The 17186-nt window shown below is 53.7% G+C and overlaps 1 protein-coding gene across 2 annotated transcripts in view; it reads left to right on the top strand.

The window, feature by feature from the left end:
• TASOR2 (transcription activation suppressor family member 2) overlaps positions 1 to 15274 on the top strand; it is a 41367-nt gene extending 26093 nt beyond the window's left edge. Inside the window, exons 15-24 of one of the 2 annotated variants that reach the window (XM_061467944.1) lie at positions 232 to 468; positions 2308 to 3205; positions 4266 to 4752; positions 5533 to 8883; positions 10005 to 10130; positions 10629 to 10782; positions 11363 to 11468; positions 12998 to 13179; positions 14340 to 14454; positions 15209 to 15274. In XM_061467944.1, the coding sequence (XP_061323928.1) occupies positions 232 to 468; positions 2308 to 3205; positions 4266 to 4752; positions 5533 to 8883; positions 10005 to 10130; positions 10629 to 10782; positions 11363 to 11468; positions 12998 to 13179; positions 14340 to 14454; positions 15209 to 15212 (5660 nt within the window). In that variant the 3' untranslated portion in view covers positions 15213 to 15274. Of the gene's footprint in view, positions 1 to 231; positions 469 to 2307; positions 3206 to 4265; positions 4753 to 5532; positions 8884 to 10004; positions 10131 to 10628; positions 10783 to 11362; positions 11469 to 12997; positions 13180 to 14339; positions 14459 to 15208 lie in introns of those variants that run through there. The other variant, XM_061467945.1, reaches the window with a different exon arrangement.
• Positions 15275 to 17186: the final 1912 nt, after the last annotated feature.

Below are 17186 nucleotides of genomic sequence, written 5' to 3'. Positions count from 1 at the left end.
GGATTGGAGATGATCATCTGGAGATGATTCCAATGGCTGATTGTTCTCATGGTGAAACATTCCCCTCTTGTGTCCAGCTGGAATCTTCCAGGATTAACTTGTGCCTGTCACCCCTCAGCTTTTCCTTGTGATTCCTTATACTTTACTCATATTCCTTAACTTGGTATTTTGCAATGACTCCTTTTTAGTCCGATATGTCTCAAACCAAAGGTGATGCTCTCTCTTTTCCAGGTGCAGAGGTCCTGTCTGCAGAATTCATGCAGCAAACACAGTCTGGAGCTGTTCAGAAGGAAACCCCAGCTCCTGATGCTTCTGCCTTGGAAACCAAGAGACCAAGGCTACTGAGGAAGCCAGAGGAGAAGAAGGTTCCTGTTGCTGAGAGCACCAGAAAGCCAGTGAAGAGGCAGATATTAAAACCTGTGGCTAAAAGCTCCTCGAAACCCAAAGCCAACAAGCAAGCAGAAAGTGGTAAGAGTGCTGTTCCCTATGGAAATCTTGCCTTTAAAAGCTGAGCCATCAAACATCACAGGCAGGTCACAACCAGATGATCATAATAGCACATTGGCAGTAGCCACAGGGCTTTAGAGGTCTGGATTGGGTCTGAGTGCTGCTGCCCCCCAGCCTGCAGTTGTATAAACTGAGTGGATAAAGCAACTGCCTAGTATAAAACACAAAGGTGATGGTGAAAATCCTTGTTCCGGGATGGACAAACCAGACAGGGGCTCTTGTGAGTCCTTTCCTATTCCTTCAGTTTGCATCCCTGGCAAACTGCTGGGATAAGGAGTGGAATTGTCACAGCCTTTGCAGCCTGCAGCATATTTAAGAGGCAGCCCTGAGTGGACAACACCTGACTGTGGTATCTGCAGGTGCTGGCTGGGAGCCTGCAAGTGAAACTGGGAACCAGTATTATGTTGCCAAGACAAGTGATGGATCAGAAGAGTCATTTTCTTAGTTTGTTGTGTTTTCTCACACATTGATGTCTTTTTTTTCAGCTGTTTCTGGCCTTTTTCCTCTTCCTGGAGACTTTGAAGACAGGTTCAGGCACCTCAGCTCAGTTTATCCTGCCTTCTTGGTCTTTTATTGCCATGTATTTCTGAAATGTGGCATTTTTCATCAGTGTGTGTGTATCAAACACTGTCCCTCACAGAATCACAGGTTTGGGTTGGAAGGGACCTTAAAGCTCACCCAGTTTCAACTCCTGCCACAGGCAGGGACACCTTCCACTAGAGCAGGTTGCTCCAAGCCCCTGTGTCCAGCCTGGCCTTGAACACTGCCAGGGATGGGGCAGCCACAGCTTCTCTGGGCACCCTGTGCCAGCACCTCAGCACCCTCACAGGGAAGAGCTTCTGCCTTATCTCCAACCTGAACTTCCCCTGTTTCAGTTTGAACCCATCACCCCTTGTCCTATTGCTACAGTCCCCGATGAAGAGTCCCTCTCCAGCATCCTTGTAGCCCCCTTCAGATATTGAATACGCAGATACGGATATGCAGTTCTCAAGGAAATGCATTGTAACACATTGGACTTTAACACAGATGTGATTCAATAAGGTTTTACTTGAAGGGAGATGTTTCTGAGGTGTTTTTTAGTAGAAGACATTAATTTTATTTGATGTCTTCATACTGGTTTTATGAACATGGGCCTAGAGCCATGGTGAAAACTACATGAACACTTACGTGCTGTGCTGTGGCTGCCTTTGGATCATAACACACAGGGAGGCCAAGGCTGTGGGTGCAAAGTGCCAGCCAGCACCAGGCTGCTTGGTTGCAGTTAATAAAGCTGGACTTGTTAAGAAGAGTTTCAGTGTGTGTGCTCTGAGGTTCAGCGCAAGAGCAGGTTATGCTCTAGGTAGGGTGTGCAGTGGGAAGCATGAGGGCACAGGGGTTTTCTCTGTGGTTCAGTGGTTTGGGGTGGGTTTTGTAATGGACTGTTGAAAGCACAGCCCAAGGGTCAGGAGGGAAGACTCCCAAATACTCAAGCTAGGTCAAAATGTAAAGCAAAATAAAAAGGGTGAAGGAAACACCTGAAATAGCTCGGGTTGTATTTAAGTGGCCAAACAACCCTGTGCACAGAGGCCAAGGGATGTTTTGTTCCCTTTGGATCCCATGCCTGTTAGTTCTGAGAATAAACCCGCTTCCTGAAATCACTTAGATTCCCAGCTCTGGATCATTCTGTAGTAGCCATGTCCATGGAGATGGGGTTTGGTTTAAGTGTGTAAATTCCACGTTGGAGACATACTTTTCCTGTCAAACCGAAAGCTATTTGAACACCTATGTGGCCTTTGTTTAATCTCTGTTTTCCTTACTCAGAGCACCAGGAGCTGCCCTCTGTCCTCCCAGGAGAAGCTTCTTCCCAGTGTCATGGAGATGACAGCAAAATGGGTGAGGTTTGCCCAGATGGACTTGGTGATCCTGGTCTCAACCTGAAGAGGAACAGGTACGAGCCCCATGCCTTGAACTTGCTGGCTGACCTGGCTCTGGGTTCCTGTAGTCCTTTGGTTATCCCAGCAGACAATGAGGTGGCAGCTGAGTCCTGCAGCCACTCCAGTGACTCTCCAGAGGAGCAGCAAAGCCACCACAAGCACAAATCCTCATGTGTTGCTTCTGATCATGAATACCACAGGGTGACAAGGCTCGCAGAGGGAGACACCTCTCCTAGCAAGGTCGTGCCAAACCAGAAGCAGCATCCTGCGGAAAACAAAGTCTTAAATGACTTGGCCTCTAGTCCCAGGGAGAAAAACTCTACGGTTTCCTGTATGAGTAACAGATTGAGGCCCAGGCCACCAAAACCCCATGTGTTGCCTCCAAAAAAGACTCCAAAGGCTCCCAAGGTGAACAAGGTGAACAATAACACCTTAATCTCTGCTGAGCACTCATACGCCTCACAGATGCCTGAGAACTCAAAGAAACCCGTGAATCCCAAAGGTACATCCAACCCTGCACCAGCATCCGCCAGGAGCAACCGAGCAAGGCCCCTGGTTGGGAAGGTGCTGCCCTTCAGGCACCAGCAGAGCAGCAGCCACCCACAGGCCATAGCCATGAGGCACAGGAACAGGGTGAAGGAAGACTTTGCCAAGAGACACAAAGTGAAGATCTGTGATGAGTCCATAATGGTGACGTGCCACTGGAATGCACCGTATCTTTTCCACTTGGACAGCAGATACACCAATGATGCCCTGGAGAAGACAGTTGTTCGTGGCCTGCATGGGTAAGTTGCTCTGGAAGGCTATCTGGAGGGGTTGGCTCCTGCTGGAGTGCTTTTGGAAGGGGCTTTCTTTGCTTTCTGTTTGCTCAGCACTATCATTGCCTTCTTTCCCATGCTAAAAAGCCCAGTTTTACTGTGTTAAAGCTGGTGTCTTCCCTGAGGGGAAGGACTTGGGGGTGCTGATCGATGAGAAGCTCCCCATGACCCGGCTTCAGTGTGCGCTTGAGCCCAGAACCCCACCATGTGCTGGGCTGCACCCCCAGAGCGTGAGCAGCAGCTCAGGGAGGGGATCCTGCCCCTCTGCTGCACTTTGGGGGGACCCCCCCTGCAGTCCTGATCCAGCTCTGGGGCAGCAGCACAAGAGGGACGTGGAGCTGTTGGAGCGAGTGCAGGGGAGGCCATGGAGATGCTGCGAGGGCTGGAGCAGCTCTGCTCTGGAGCCAGGCTGAGAGAGCTGGGCTGGGTCAGCCTGGAGAAGAGAAGGCTCCTGAAGGGGAGACCTTAGAGCAGCTCCAGTGCCTGAAGGGGCTGCAGGAAAGCTGGAGAGGGGCTTGGGACAAGGGCCTGTAGGGCCAGGCCAAGGGGAATGGCTTTAACCTGCCAGAGGGGAGACTGAGATGAGCTCTTAGGCAGAAGCTCTTCCCTGTGAGGGTGCTGAGGCGCTGGCACAGGGTGCCCAGAGAAGCTGTGGCTGCCCCATCCCTGGCAGTGCTCAAGGCCAGGTTGGACACAGGGGCTTGGAGCAAGCTGCTCTAGTGGAAGGTGTCCTGCTCGTGGCAGGGGTTGGACCTGGATGAGCTTTAAGGTCCCTTCCAACACAAGCCAGTCTATGATTCCCATGGCTCTGCAGCTAGAATTGATATCTAATGCCATGAGCCCAAGTCCTATTTTGCAGCTGTGAGTTTCTCTTTATTCCAATATGCTGGAATAACTGCATTGAGTGATCCATGACTGCAAATAGGCATCTCTGGGGCTTAGCACTGTGGGGAACCAGGAGATGCCTTGTGCCAGTCACCTGGAGGGAGGATGAAGGTGTTCCAGTCTGTGTTTGCTTTCTTTGCAGGCCCTGGAACTCTCGTCAGCCTGATGATGTGCAGGAGCTGAAGCTGATACTCCACATGTGGGTGGCTCTCTTCTATAGCAAGCCCAGCCTGCTGAGCAGCACGAGGGTGGTGGTGGAGCACAGCGACCCCAAGAAGTATGTCTCAATAAAGACCACTTGGGACTTCCTTGACTTCAGTGATGATGGTGAGGACTATTTTGGGTTGGAGAAGTGCCCTGCAGACAGTCGCTCGGACCCTGTCCAGACTCCCAGCAGCTCTGTGGATCACACCACACGTAACCAGGGTCACTTCCACTCTGCAGACTCTCAGACTGATGCTGGTGGGACTCCTGCTGTTGTTGATAACACAGTGTCATCTTCAGGAGAGGTGCCCTGTGGGGAGGAGGAGCCTTCCTCCACAAGCTGTCCTGAACGTGCTGATGAGAAAGACAAAGAGCCTGCAGCCATTGCTGAGGAGCATGGGCATGACATCCCAACCATCACTAAGGTAAGAGCTTGGGGTGTGAGTGATACAAGTCTGTAGGACACAGAATGCATTTTATGCTTACAGGAATAGGATCTTCTGAAAGGAGGGGAGCAGAGATGCGTGTGGGCTCTCTCAGAGCCAGGTACTGGAGGTCCACAAAGCAGGAGTGAGGAGCATTCACCGGCATTTATCTGCCCCAGATGACTGCCACAGGCATAGGACCATAAACTCATGGAATACCAGGTTGGAAGGGACCTCAAGGGCCGTCTGGTCCAGCCTTTTTTGGCAAAGCATGACTTAGACTGGATGTCCCAGCACCCTGTGCAGCCCAGTCTTAACAGTGACCGGTGCTGGGGAATCACCAATCTCACAGGGAAGAACTGCCTTAGATCTAACCTGAACTTCCTCTGTTTCAGTTTGAACCCATCACCCCTTGTCCTATCACTACAGTCCCTGATTGAAGAGCTCCTCTCCAGCATCCTTGTAGCTCCCTTCAGACATTGGAAGCTGCTAAGAGGTCTCCATGCAACTTATCTTCCCCGGGCTCAACAGCCCCAACTTTCTCAGCCTGTCTCCATACAGGAGGTGCTCCAGCCCCTGAGCATCCTCGTGGCCTCCTCTGGACTTGCTCCAACACCTCCGTGTCCTTCTTATGTTGAGGACACCAGAACTGCACACAGTGCAGCAAGTGGGGTCTCACGAGAGCAGAGTAGAGGGGCAGGAGCACCTCCATGATCTGCTGCTCACACTCCTTTTGATAACCTCCTCTTCTTTCTTAACCTCCAATTTGTGTTGTTTCAGGAGAAGCCACCCAAGGAGGGAAGGATGAAGGATGTTACAACCACCCCCAGCCCTGCTTATGAGCTCAGTGATACTAGCAAGCCCCCAGCTGTGCTGGGCAAGGAAAACCCCTTCAGCCAAGCCCCAGATCCCAGTTCAGCTCCTTGGAGAGATGCCCCATGCACACTGCATGGACAAGGAGAGCAGCAGGAGAGTGGATGGACAGCAGGGTCAGGGAATGGCCCCGGCCCTCCCGAGAACACAGAGAGCATTGCAGACACTGAGCACTGTATGGAGATTGAGGACAGTGGCTGGGCCACCAGTGATGGGCCACAACAGGCCTCTGGTTGGCTCTTCTTAGAAGCAAGTCCTACAACTGCAAAGCCTGGTGAAGCCAGGAGGGAAGGGAGGGAATCACAGAACCTCTTTGGATGTTCAGAGGAAGAGGTGGAAGAGGTAGAAGACGAGAAGGAGGACTGTGAATATGAGAGCACAGCCCTGGAGCCTGGCTTTTTGGCATTCTCTGCAAGCAGTGATGACAGCATGGACTATGACCACAACAAGCAGAACCCAGTGCATCCAGCATGGCCACAGGGCTCTGGTGTCCCTGTGCCCAGCCCTCCTGCCTTAGCATCCCCTTGCCCAGGCAGATTAATGCCAGAGCTGTCAGATGGGACTGGGACTGGCCCTCAAAGGCTTCCTGGTGGGGTGGCACCAAGCCTGAACATGCTGGAAGAGGCTTTGGCCACCCCAGATGCAGAGGTGAAGGGTGTTGGCCTGGCACACACAGGCAGTGCAGCTGATGGGGGGTCACCCTGTGACAGCAGGTTGTTGCCTCCATCACCATCTGACCCAAGCTTGGTTGGTGAGACACAGCCAGACAAGAACTGTGCACCCTGTGCAGCAGGGTGGGAATCTGCTGGGAGCAGGGCTGGGTCACCGAGCAGCCAGGACCTGTCAATGGCCTTGTCCCCTGACTCCAGCTCTGTCTGCCTGATACCTCCTGACAGAGCAGCAGGTCCTGGGGCTGCTCCAGAGGAGCAGGACACCTTGGGGAACATCCGGTCCCCATCACAGAGCAGTGTGGGAGGGGGCAGCGGCCTTTCCCAAGGGTTTGGAGGTGATGCTGATGCTGAGCTCCCTTTGCTGAGCACTGGTGAAACAAAGCAAGAAGGGAACAAGGATTTGGTGGAAGAAGAGAGGAACATCCCTTCTGCCAACGGCACGGATGTGCTGGAGTCCTCAGGAGCAAGTGATGGCCAGGACTTTGCTTACACAGCCTTTGCAGATGGCTCTGAAGCTGGGGACAGTGATGATGTGTGCCTCGGGGCAAAGGAGTACTCCAGGAGCAACAAAAGCAGCACAGTGATGGTGGCTCACAAACTACAGGAGCCAGAGCCCTCTCTTCATCCCCTCCTGGAACCAGAACCTTCCTTCTCAATGCAGGAAGGGATGTCAGCCATGGAGAAGCACCCCAAGCAGCAGCAGAGAAACCCAAATGGGCTGTCCTCACCTGCCCATGATTCCCCTCCTGCTTCTCCATCCCATGGTGAACACACAGATCCCCACCACTGCCTGTTAGAGCAAAGGGAGTGGTGGCCAGTCCCGTGCCAGCAAAAGGGGTCCTGTGGGCAAGTACATGCTGCAGAGGTGAGTGTGGCTGCTGGGAGCTTAAATGGCTACTTAGAACCCAGATGTGTGGAAGAGGTGGGAAAAGGCACAGGCACCTGCCATGCAGAGCCAGCAGAGAGCTCCCCCATGGATGTGCCTGGTGACCTGGGATTGATGCCTCCTGCTCCTCCACATGGACACAAAGCAGGTCTGCACAGCACTGAGCCACACTCGGTGCTCAGAGAGCACCCCAGGGTGCTGTCTCCAGCTTCAGATGCTGCCCCATGGTCCTGCTGCATGGATACCAGCCCTGGGGCCCAAGCAGCAGATGCAGCAAGCAGCCACAAGGCGGAACCCATCCTGCCTGAGGGCTTGGAAGGAGGAAGCAGCTTCCCTCTTGCTGGGTCTGCATCATCTTCATCAGGGGAGTTGCTGATGCCTCTGTCTGAGCTCCAGTCTGTGTGTAAGCAAGGGGAGCAGGAGGCTCAGGGAGCTGACGGGCTTCCTGAGCTGCACCAGGCCAGCACAGAGGTGGAAGACACAGAAATCCACACTCCCCCCTTCCCAGTGTTGTCATTGCATGCACAAAGGGTGCTCTCTGCAGGAAGGCTGGAGCTGGCTGATGCTGATGGTGTCTCAGATGGGCTCCTGGGGTCCAAGGAGCTCCCCAGCAAAGACACACACATGGATTCAACCTTTGAGGCTTCCTCCAGCGACTCCAGCCAGGAGGAGACTTCATGGTCCCTGCTCACAGCCAGAGCTTCCTACAGCAGATCCATGGATGCTGCAGGCACAAGGACTAACTGTGGCTCGTCCCCTGGGAGCCCAGTGTGCTCAGAGGGGGGCAGTGAGGACTGGGGCTCACTGGACGTGGAGGGGAGCCCATGCTCATGGGCTGAGCATGGCTGGACCATCAGCCCAGGGGACACCAGCAACGAGCTCATCCCTCCACATGTCACTATTAGGGACAAGCAGGGGATTGCCAAGCAGTGCAGGAACTTGGTGGTCACCAAGAAGTGCCAGGAGCCTCAGAAGAGGCATAGACACTGTATGGGGCAGTCCCATTTGTTACGGTCACTATGGGGGACTTGGAGGGGGTTTGAGGGAATCACACAGGACACTTTGGACATGGAGTGTCTCCGTTTCTATGATAAGCTAAAACACATCCTGAGGAGTGGGAAACCACCTTTTTCTACCTCCAAAAGCATCTTCCCAAAAGACTTTTGTCCCCAGGTGATGTCTGAGACATCTCCTGCACCAGAAGCTCCCATCCCACGGAGCAGGAGCCCTTTGCAGGTGACAATCCTGCCCTGGGACACATGGCCGAGTGGGCTTGACTGGCATGGGGGTCCCCAGCATGGGGACCAGTGCACCCCGTGGCAGGACACCCTCTGTGACAAGAGGAGCAGAGCCCAAAACACGAGCCAGGGCTTCCACCTCAGCAAGCTCAAGTACGACCACAAGCTCCAGGACACAGAGGGGGAGGTTGCCATCATCTTTGATGAGTTCAGGAGGGTGATGCTGAGGACGGCTGGGGCAGGGACACAGGGCCAAGAGGATGTCCCAGTGGGTATGGGGGACACAAGTGAATGGGCTTGTGCATCCCTCGCCGGGAGGATGGAGACCTTCGAGGAGATGATCACTGACCTGTGCAGCTCGCTGCGGTCCCACCTCTGCAGCGTGGCCAAGGAGGCCTGTGGCCACAATGGATCGTTCTACGTGGTGGAGACGGGCGAGGAGCCGTTCTTTGCAAGGTTGAAGGTAACAACGGGGTTGCACGGGGATGGGTGGCTCTGGGGTGGGAGCTGAGGCAGCAGGAGCGTGTTCAACCCAACAGGGATGGGGTTTGGTTCCACCTCTGCCATTTCATCTTGGCTCCTAATGACAGGAATTGGAATCATAGAATCCCAGCCTGGTTTGGGTTGAAGGGACCTTAAAGCTCCTCCAGCTCCACCCCCTGCCACGGGCAGGGACACCTTCCACTAGAGCAGCTTGCTCCAAGCCCCTGTGTCCAACCTGGCCTTGAACACTGCCAGGGATGGGGCAGCCACAGCTTCTCTGGGCACCCTGTGCCAGCGCCTCAGCACCCTCACAGGGAAGAGCTTCTGCCTAAGAGCTCATCTCAGTCTCCCCTCTGGCAGGTTAAAGCCATTCCCCTTGGCCTGGCCCTACAGGCCCTTGTCCAAAGCCCCTCTCCAGGTTTCCTGGAGCCCCCTTAGGTGTTGGAAGGTTGATTTATTTAGGTTGGAAAAGCCCTTTAAGCTCATCCAGTCCAACCATTACCCAGCACTGCCAAGGCCACCACTAACCCATGGCACTGAGGCCTCGTCTCCACGCTGTGTGAACACCTGCAGGGACGGTGACTGCAGCCCTGCCCTGGGCAGCCTGTTCCAATGCCTGAGCACCCTCTGGGGAAGGAATTGTTCCTCAGCTCCATCTAAACCTGCCCTGGTGCAGCTTGAGGCCATTTCCTCTTGTCCCATCCCTTGAACATCCCCCGGGCCAAATCAGAGCTGAGTTCATGCAGGAACAGGCCAAATTCAAACCTTGCAACGTGGCTTTTGCTCCAGCTCCCATTAAAGGGTTGGCGATGGTGATTGCATGGGGGGATTTGCTGCTCTGCCGCAGCACAGAGGCCTGATGATGCTCGAGGTGTTCCTTTAGCAGGTTTTTGCTGACAAAGGTCAATGTCTGCTTCCTCCACCTCTGGCTGGAGCCCTGGCCTGGAGCACATGGTGCCTGTGACCGACGGACGCTGCAGGGTGCCTGCTTGGGGTCCCTGTGCTGCTCCCCTCATCATGTCCCCAGGCCCGTGTGTGCTGGGAGCGCAGCAGTGCTGTTGTGGAGTTCTCCACACAAAGCTCATGTGGTTCCTGTTTCAGACCTTGCTGAGGAAGCTGGGACACGTGGAGACCGAACCCCTGAGCTTCTGCCAAGCAAAGTGTCCGGACACTGATCGGCTGCTTGTGGTCATCAGGAACGAGGATGTCTCCTCTCACATCCACAACGTAAGAACTCAGTCTGACCTGTTCTGATCATACCCAAACTGTCAGGATCCATTTGGAAGGGGTTTAGTTTCATTTCACACTCTATAGAGTCTCTGCAGATCTGTCCAGCTCTGCAAGTGCTGTGTTCTCTCCATGGAATCACAGAACCATGGAATGGTTTGGGCTGGAAGAGACCTTAAAGCTCATCCAGTTCCAACCCCTGCCACAGGCAGGGACACCTTCCACTAGAGCAGCTTGCTCCAAGCCCCTGTGTCCAACCTGGCCTTGAACACTGCCAGGGATGGGGTATCCATCACTTCCTTGGGCAGTCTGCTCCAGTGTCTCACCACCATCATCCATCACCATCAATGCCTTTGGGATTGGGCTATGGAGACAGGGGTGTTGGGGTGCTACAGGCAGAGGACAGGATGGGCTCCCTGGAGCAAGTGTGACTCTTAGAGAAGTGCAAATGCAATTGAAATGCAGCTGCATGTTCAAAAGCATCTCTTCCTTCTGCAGGTCCCCTGCTTGCTGCAGCTGAAGCACCGTCCCAACGTGGTGTTTGCTGGAGTGGACAGCCCTGAAGATGTACCAGGTCACACGTACCAGGAGCTGTTTCATTCTGGTGGCTTCGTGGTGTCAGATGATGGCTTGTTGGAAACGGTGACACTGGGTAAGTCTTGTGGCCTCTTGCTTGGAGGCAAACACAGTGTCAGCTCCTGGCCTTGTCTGCTGACACCTCCAGACACTCCCCATGGGTGTCCTCTGCTCCTGCTTTAAGTGGGATAAGTTCCTTCCCTCTGTTTGACACTTGTAGACCCCATCTGGATAACGGGTCCAGGTCAGGGCTCCCCAAAACATCTAAGTACAGCAGGGGCCAGCAGAATGGTCAGGGGCTGGAGCAGGTTGTACAAGGACAGCCTGGAAAAGGGAGGACAAAGGGAAGACCTTGTTGCTGTCTTCAGCTCCCTAATGGGAAGTGGTAGAGACAGCAGAACCACGTTCCTCCTCAAGATGCAGAGGGCTGGGATGAGAGGTGACAGGGACAAGTTGCACTGATCCCTTTAGATATTAGGGGGGAAGGAATTCACAGCAAGTGTGTTCAACACCAGGATCCCAGTGTTTTGAGGCTGCATCCTTGGAGACCTTCGGACCTCACCTAGAACAGCCTCAGGTGGTCCAGCTTTGAGCAGGGCAGGGCCAGGGACCTCCTTCCACCCTCAGTTACCCCTTGGCTCCTGCTGTCTCCTCAGGCCAACTGAAGGAGGTGGTGAACGTGCTGGAGAAGCTCAACAGAAGCGGGAGGTGGAAGTGGCTCCTTCACTACAAGGAGAGCAAGAAGCTCAGAGAAGACATCAGGTAATGGCTCAGTGGTGGCAGCTCCCTCATCCCTGCTGTCCCTGTCACCACAGTAAGGATGTACCCACCTTGGTGTCCCCTTCAGTGCCCTCGGAGCAGGGCCACAGGGTGAGTTTGGTGCCGCTGGGTGGGTTTTGGCCTGTTACAAGATGAATTTGAAGAACTTATCAGTGAGAGATCGCGTGCCTCAAGTCTGGAATTGCTGGAGGTCAGCACTGGAGTGCTAGGGAGTGTGATAGGTTGTGTTAGATACACCTGTATGAGATGGAGTAGCAGGACATGGGGCCTGAGAGCATCAGATGGCCTGAAGAGCTGTCTTACACGTGATCCAGGATAAGGCAGGGCTCTGGCAGCAGCTTCTTGCACCCTGCTGGGCCTCCATAAGGCAGTTCCCTCTCTATGGCAGAGACACCCTCTGTGAGCATTATGGCCTGCAAAGGGCTTGAGGGGAGGCACAGATTGCATGTGAGGAGCTGCACGCTCCAAACACCACCTCTGCAAACAGCTCCCATCCCTCCAGCTCCTGCACACACCCTCCAGGAGCTCAGGGTCCCTCTCTGTGCCCCAGTGCCCAGTGTCTCCTTGCTGTCCCTTCTTCTATCCCATCACATGCGGGATCTGGGGGAGTGATGGGCAGCTCTGATTGGAACGTGGTGAAGAACAGGGGTGTTGTGGGGAGCGAACAACAACAAACCCAGATGGGAAAAGCAGAACTGCTGTTGCTCTTTACTCCTTATTTTAGGTTACTTACACCAGTGTGTATTTAAATGATAGTTTGAAAAGGAGAAGTAAGACAGCAGCTGGTATCCATTGAAATGTCCTGCTTTTACCAGGTTTGAACTCAGAAAGGGAGGTTTTTATCAGGCAAGTCCCTTTGTTAGGCAGAGGGGATGGCTTTCTAGTAACAGCCTGCAAACCAAGAGGAAACTGCTCTGTTCTGTGAGCAGAAGATGCTACAGCCAACAAGGAGAACTCTCAGATCCTCTCCCTACTCAGCCTTTATGGTGACAGCACAGAGCAGTGTGGGTTTCAGCCCTTCAGCAGTGGCACAGAACTCGGGTGTTTCATTGCAGGCTGAGATGAGGACCCGACCTCATCACTGGCTGTGCTATGGAGCCAGTGTTCTTGTGCTGCATCACTGGCTCTCACGTAGCATCACTTGACTCCATTGTGAAGGGATCATGAGCCCTGTCTCGTGGTTTAACCCCAACTCAGCCCCACACAGGCAGTTGCTTGCTCCTCCCTTATCTCCAACCTGAACTTCCCCTATTTCACTTTGAACCCATCACCCCTTGTCCTGTCACTGCAGTCCCTGATGAAGAGCCCCTCTCTGGGGGCTCTCTTCACCTCATCTTGGGGTTGGCATCATCTTGTCTCCCTGCCACACACGTAACCCCTACAGTGATGCTGCTCCTGCCATCTTCATTGGTGCAGGGCAGCAAGTCTAAAAGCACCCATGATGCTGAAGGACCACACATAGTGTGAAGGGAGGTCCCGTCGTTCCTGCTCACTGTCCCCTCTCCCAGCAGGGTGGACCCCAATGCCCACAAGAAGCATTTGATCCTCAGAACGTGCCAAGGAGCTGATCTCATGGAGGTGCTGCACTACCACACGTGTGACTCGGTGTCACCCCCCAGCTCTGAGCACGTCAAGTGCTTGTTGAACCTGCAGGTTCAGCACATCAGCGCCAGGTTCGCTGTGTACCTCACAGGTAAGGAGAGCTCTGGGGGCTGGAGCCATCAACACCGTGAGCGCAGGGTTGGACTGGTCTGGAAAGGGATGGAGGAAGGACAAAACCCACCCATTTGCCTCCCATTTCTGCTGGAAGCAGTGATTTGAGGTGGGGGCCATGATTTGGAGAAATCTCCAGGCACAAACTCGCCAGCAGAGTTTCAAGCTGACAAGCAGGAATTCTTTATTGGAGCGCAGGGAGACACGGGGGATAGCTCCTCCTAATGTGTGTCCATACTGCTATACAGGCCATCCTTATATAGTCCCTGGGCATACATACATATTCATGAGGCTACATATGGATTACATCGTTTTCCAGAAGGTTCCCCGCATGCACACAGAATTGTGGTGGTCTCTGAGGGTCGTTTACTTCTTCCAACAATCTTCATCACTTCGGGCAGCCTTCGAAGCACGCGCTGTAGTTGGCTTATAGCAGCTTATTTGGTTCGTTAGCACCACAGGCATAACAATCCTCCTGTCCTACGTATCAGTTAGCTCAGCTGCAGCCCATCCTGGACACCTGCCATTCCCAGATACTCCTTATCTCTGTAGCCTGGTTTTCTTACAGTCATTTTGCACTAAGGTCATAGGGCCTAAAACTACGTCAACTGCAGCGGTTTATCCTGTACCAGAATTCTCAGTATGTTCTCTAGCTGTACTCTATTTTTTCTGTGCATCATGAACCTCAGTAATTTTCCATTGCTATTGTTCCAAAGCTGTGAAACTTAACATTACTTAGAACTGGTTCTAAAAGTTTATATACCTCATATTGTAATTTTGTGCCCCCCTTGTCTCAGTCAGGTGGGAGCTGATTCATTGCAAGTCAGTGCAGTAAAAGGCAAAAGGAACAGATTTGGTCTGAAGGTTGCTAAATTCATAGCATCCCAGAGGTTTGGGTTGGAAGGGACCTTAAAGCTCATCCAGTTCCAACCCCTGCCACAGGCAGGGACACCTTCCACTAGAGCAGCTTGCTCCAAGCCCCCGTGTCCAACCTGGCCTTGAACACTGCCAGGGATGGGGCAGCCACAGCTTCTCTGGGCACCCTGTGCCAGCGCCTCAGCACCCTCACAGGGAGCAGAGGTTGGTGCAGAACAACCTCAGTTGCTTGTTAGAATTATAGAGCTGTCCCTTCCTTTGCAGAAACACCTGGTGTCAGCAGGGAGGTCCTTGAAAGCAAAGGGATCCTGGTAGCTGATGTCAACACTTTCCTTGGGAAGGTGCAGAAAGTGGCTGCTCCGTTTAGAAGAAGCTACTGGTAAGGAAAGGGCTTGGGATCAACCCCTTAGAATCACAGAATCAGCCGGGTTGGAAAAGCCCTTTAAGCTCATCCAGCCCAACCATTCCCAGCACTGCCAAGGCCACCACTAACCCATGGCACTGAGGCCTCATCTCCACAGTGTGTGAACACTTGCAGGGACGGTGACTGCAGCCCTGCCCTGGGCAGCCTGTTCCAATGCCTGAGCACCCTCTGGGGAAGGAATTGTTCCTCAGCTCCATCTAAACCTGCCCTGGTGCAGCTTGAGGCCGTTTCCTCTTGTCCCATCCCTTGTTCCTTGGGAGCAGAGCCCAGCCCCTCCTGGCTCCATCCTCCTCTCAGGCACTTGGAGGGAGCCATCAGGTCCCCCCTGAGCCTTCTCTTCTCCACACTGAACCCCCCAGGTCCCTCAGCCCTTCCCCATCACACTTGTGCTCCAGGCCCTGCACCAGCTCTGCTGCCCTTCTCTGGCCCCGCTCCAGCACCTCAATGTCTCTCTTGTAGTGAGGGGCCCAGAACTCCCCCAAAGGGCTGGGAGCAGCTCCTGGGATGACAAGCAGGAAGCTGGGATCCAGGGACCTTCCCCAAGTGCTGGCTCTGCTGACACTCAGGGCCATTCCCAAAGCCACAGTTGGGAAGGACCGTGCTCAGCAGTGGGAAGCACACACCATGGGGAGGCCCTGCAAAGAGGTTGTCACTCCCTGGAGCAAGGAGAGGAGCAGAGGAATAACCTTTCCTGTGTTCTCTATTGTAGGTGACGAAGCGAAGCCAGTTTGAGCATCCTGGTATGGCACCAGTTTGAGCACCCTGGTATGGCACCAGTTTGAGCACCCTGGTATGGCACCAGTTTGAGCACCCTGGTATGGCACCAGTTTGAGCACCCTGGTACTCTGCAGGACACCTCCGTCCCAGCAGGTTTCAGGTGCTGCCCACAGGAGCTGTGTGCAGGGAGTGGCAGGATGGTTTGGCTCCGGTTCTGTATATAGGAATTATTTAAAGGTGGCTGATGCAAATCCTGCCAGGGGTTTACTCCGTGTTCATCATGTTGCCTGTAGGCCAGAGGTCACTTTACCATTATCCAGGGTTAAATTATTGGAGTGTTCTCAAGTGATTTGTGCAGCTGACAGGGGAAGAAATAGGAGTAAATGAAACAAAAAGCTGTTTACTTGAAGGTCAGGAGATATTCAAGTCCTCAGTAATAGGTGCATTTCCACACAGTTGTTCCTGTAACACACGTTAGGAAGTGGGGTGGGTGTGCAGGTATCTGCTCTACACTACAGTTCAACTCCCTGTTGTCTCTTGGTACACTTCCAGTCCATGGGAGTCTTCTGAATAGCCAGACACCAGGCTGTGGGAACAAACCTCTTATTTATGGTAGCTCACACCCACCCCAGGCAGAAGATGTCACGTTAAAGACTTTTGTACAATTCCCAGCCTCCCGGGGGCGGAGGATAGGGGCATCCTCTTGTTTCTAATAAAAGAGTTTAAGAACATCATGTACAGGGTGGGCTTATGTGTAAAGGTTGAGTAACAAAACCTCAACCTGGCAGTTCAGCCACTGCTGTTCCCTGGAGAGGGGCTCCTCAGCTGCCAGCCTCTCCCATCAGCAGGGAGGAGGTGCTGGATCACAGTGGGAATAGTCCCAGTGAGCGTTCCCAGCTCACACATGGAGCAGGAATCGGTTTTGGTCTGTGTTACCCCTCAGCTTTGAAGCCAACACAGGAAGGAAACAGTGAGGAAGACTGTTGGAGCCAAGGAGTGGTGTGTTCATGGAGACTTGGGGTTGCAGGATCAGCACTGTCCTTCCCAGGAGATGTGGACCAAGAGGCAGCAGAATAATGGGGATACAGCAAAGAGGGCTTATGGAAGCATTTAGGGGAAAGAGCTCATTGTCCATGTCTTGCCTTTGGAAAGACTCAGTGTGTTGCCATCCAACACTGAAGAGGAAGGACAAGGTGAGGAAGAACTTCCCCAGCCACCACAACACACGTCACTCCAGCAGTGCCGGCACCACGGGGCTTCCAGTGGCTTCATAGGGAAAGGTTGTTCCCAGAACTGGGACCAGGAAAGGGAAGTGCTGAAAGCCCCTGAGCCCCTGGGTGGGAGGGAAGGGGCAGCCACAATCAGGTTTAGCACCGCTTGGTGCAGGAGATGTGGTGGAGACCCAGTTCCTCTTCATCAGTTCCAAGAACAGCACAGCTACAGCTGCAGGAAAGGATGAACCCATCCCCAGTGACCCTGCCTGCCCCAGCACAGACATCAAGAGCAGGAGAAGGCCCTGCCAAGGCATCCCCTCATTATTCCTAGCACTCATCGTGGCTGTGGAGGAAGGAGTCCAGCTCCTCCTTGTACCCCTGCTGCCCAACAGCAGGATTAGGTCAAGATCCCAGCAAGGGGCTCACTAAGGCTCACTCTAAGGAGGAGCACCTCAGTCAGAAAAATCTCGATGCCCTGCAGAGGATCCATAAGAGCAAGAATTGTCATTACTGATTCAAGCAAGTGCCATTCTGGATGCTGGCACTGGAGGGGCCTGCAGGGAGGAGGCAGAGTTGAATCAACTGAGCTTGAGACTCAGCAACAGACCTTGTGCTGCAGAAGCAGCCTCTGGGGCAGCCTAACCGAGGAAGCCTGAGCCTGGTTTCCAGTAGGAACCACTCCACACACTACTCCCCTTTCAACCCTGTCAGGCAGAGAGATCCAAAGGGATCTCAGAAAGGAGGTGCTGCTCGTGC

Source organism: Pezoporus flaviventris, unplaced genomic scaffold, assembly GCF_033815535.1.
Source record: "Pezoporus flaviventris isolate CSIRO_AGI_PZ_B2104156 unplaced genomic scaffold, CSIRO_AGI_Pfla_v1 ptg000046l, whole genome shotgun sequence".
Classification (NCBI taxonomy): domain Eukaryota; kingdom Metazoa; phylum Chordata; class Aves; order Psittaciformes; family Psittacidae; genus Pezoporus; species Pezoporus flaviventris.
Note: the sequence above shows the minus strand (reverse complement) of the source record. Positions and strands in the feature narration are given on the sequence as shown.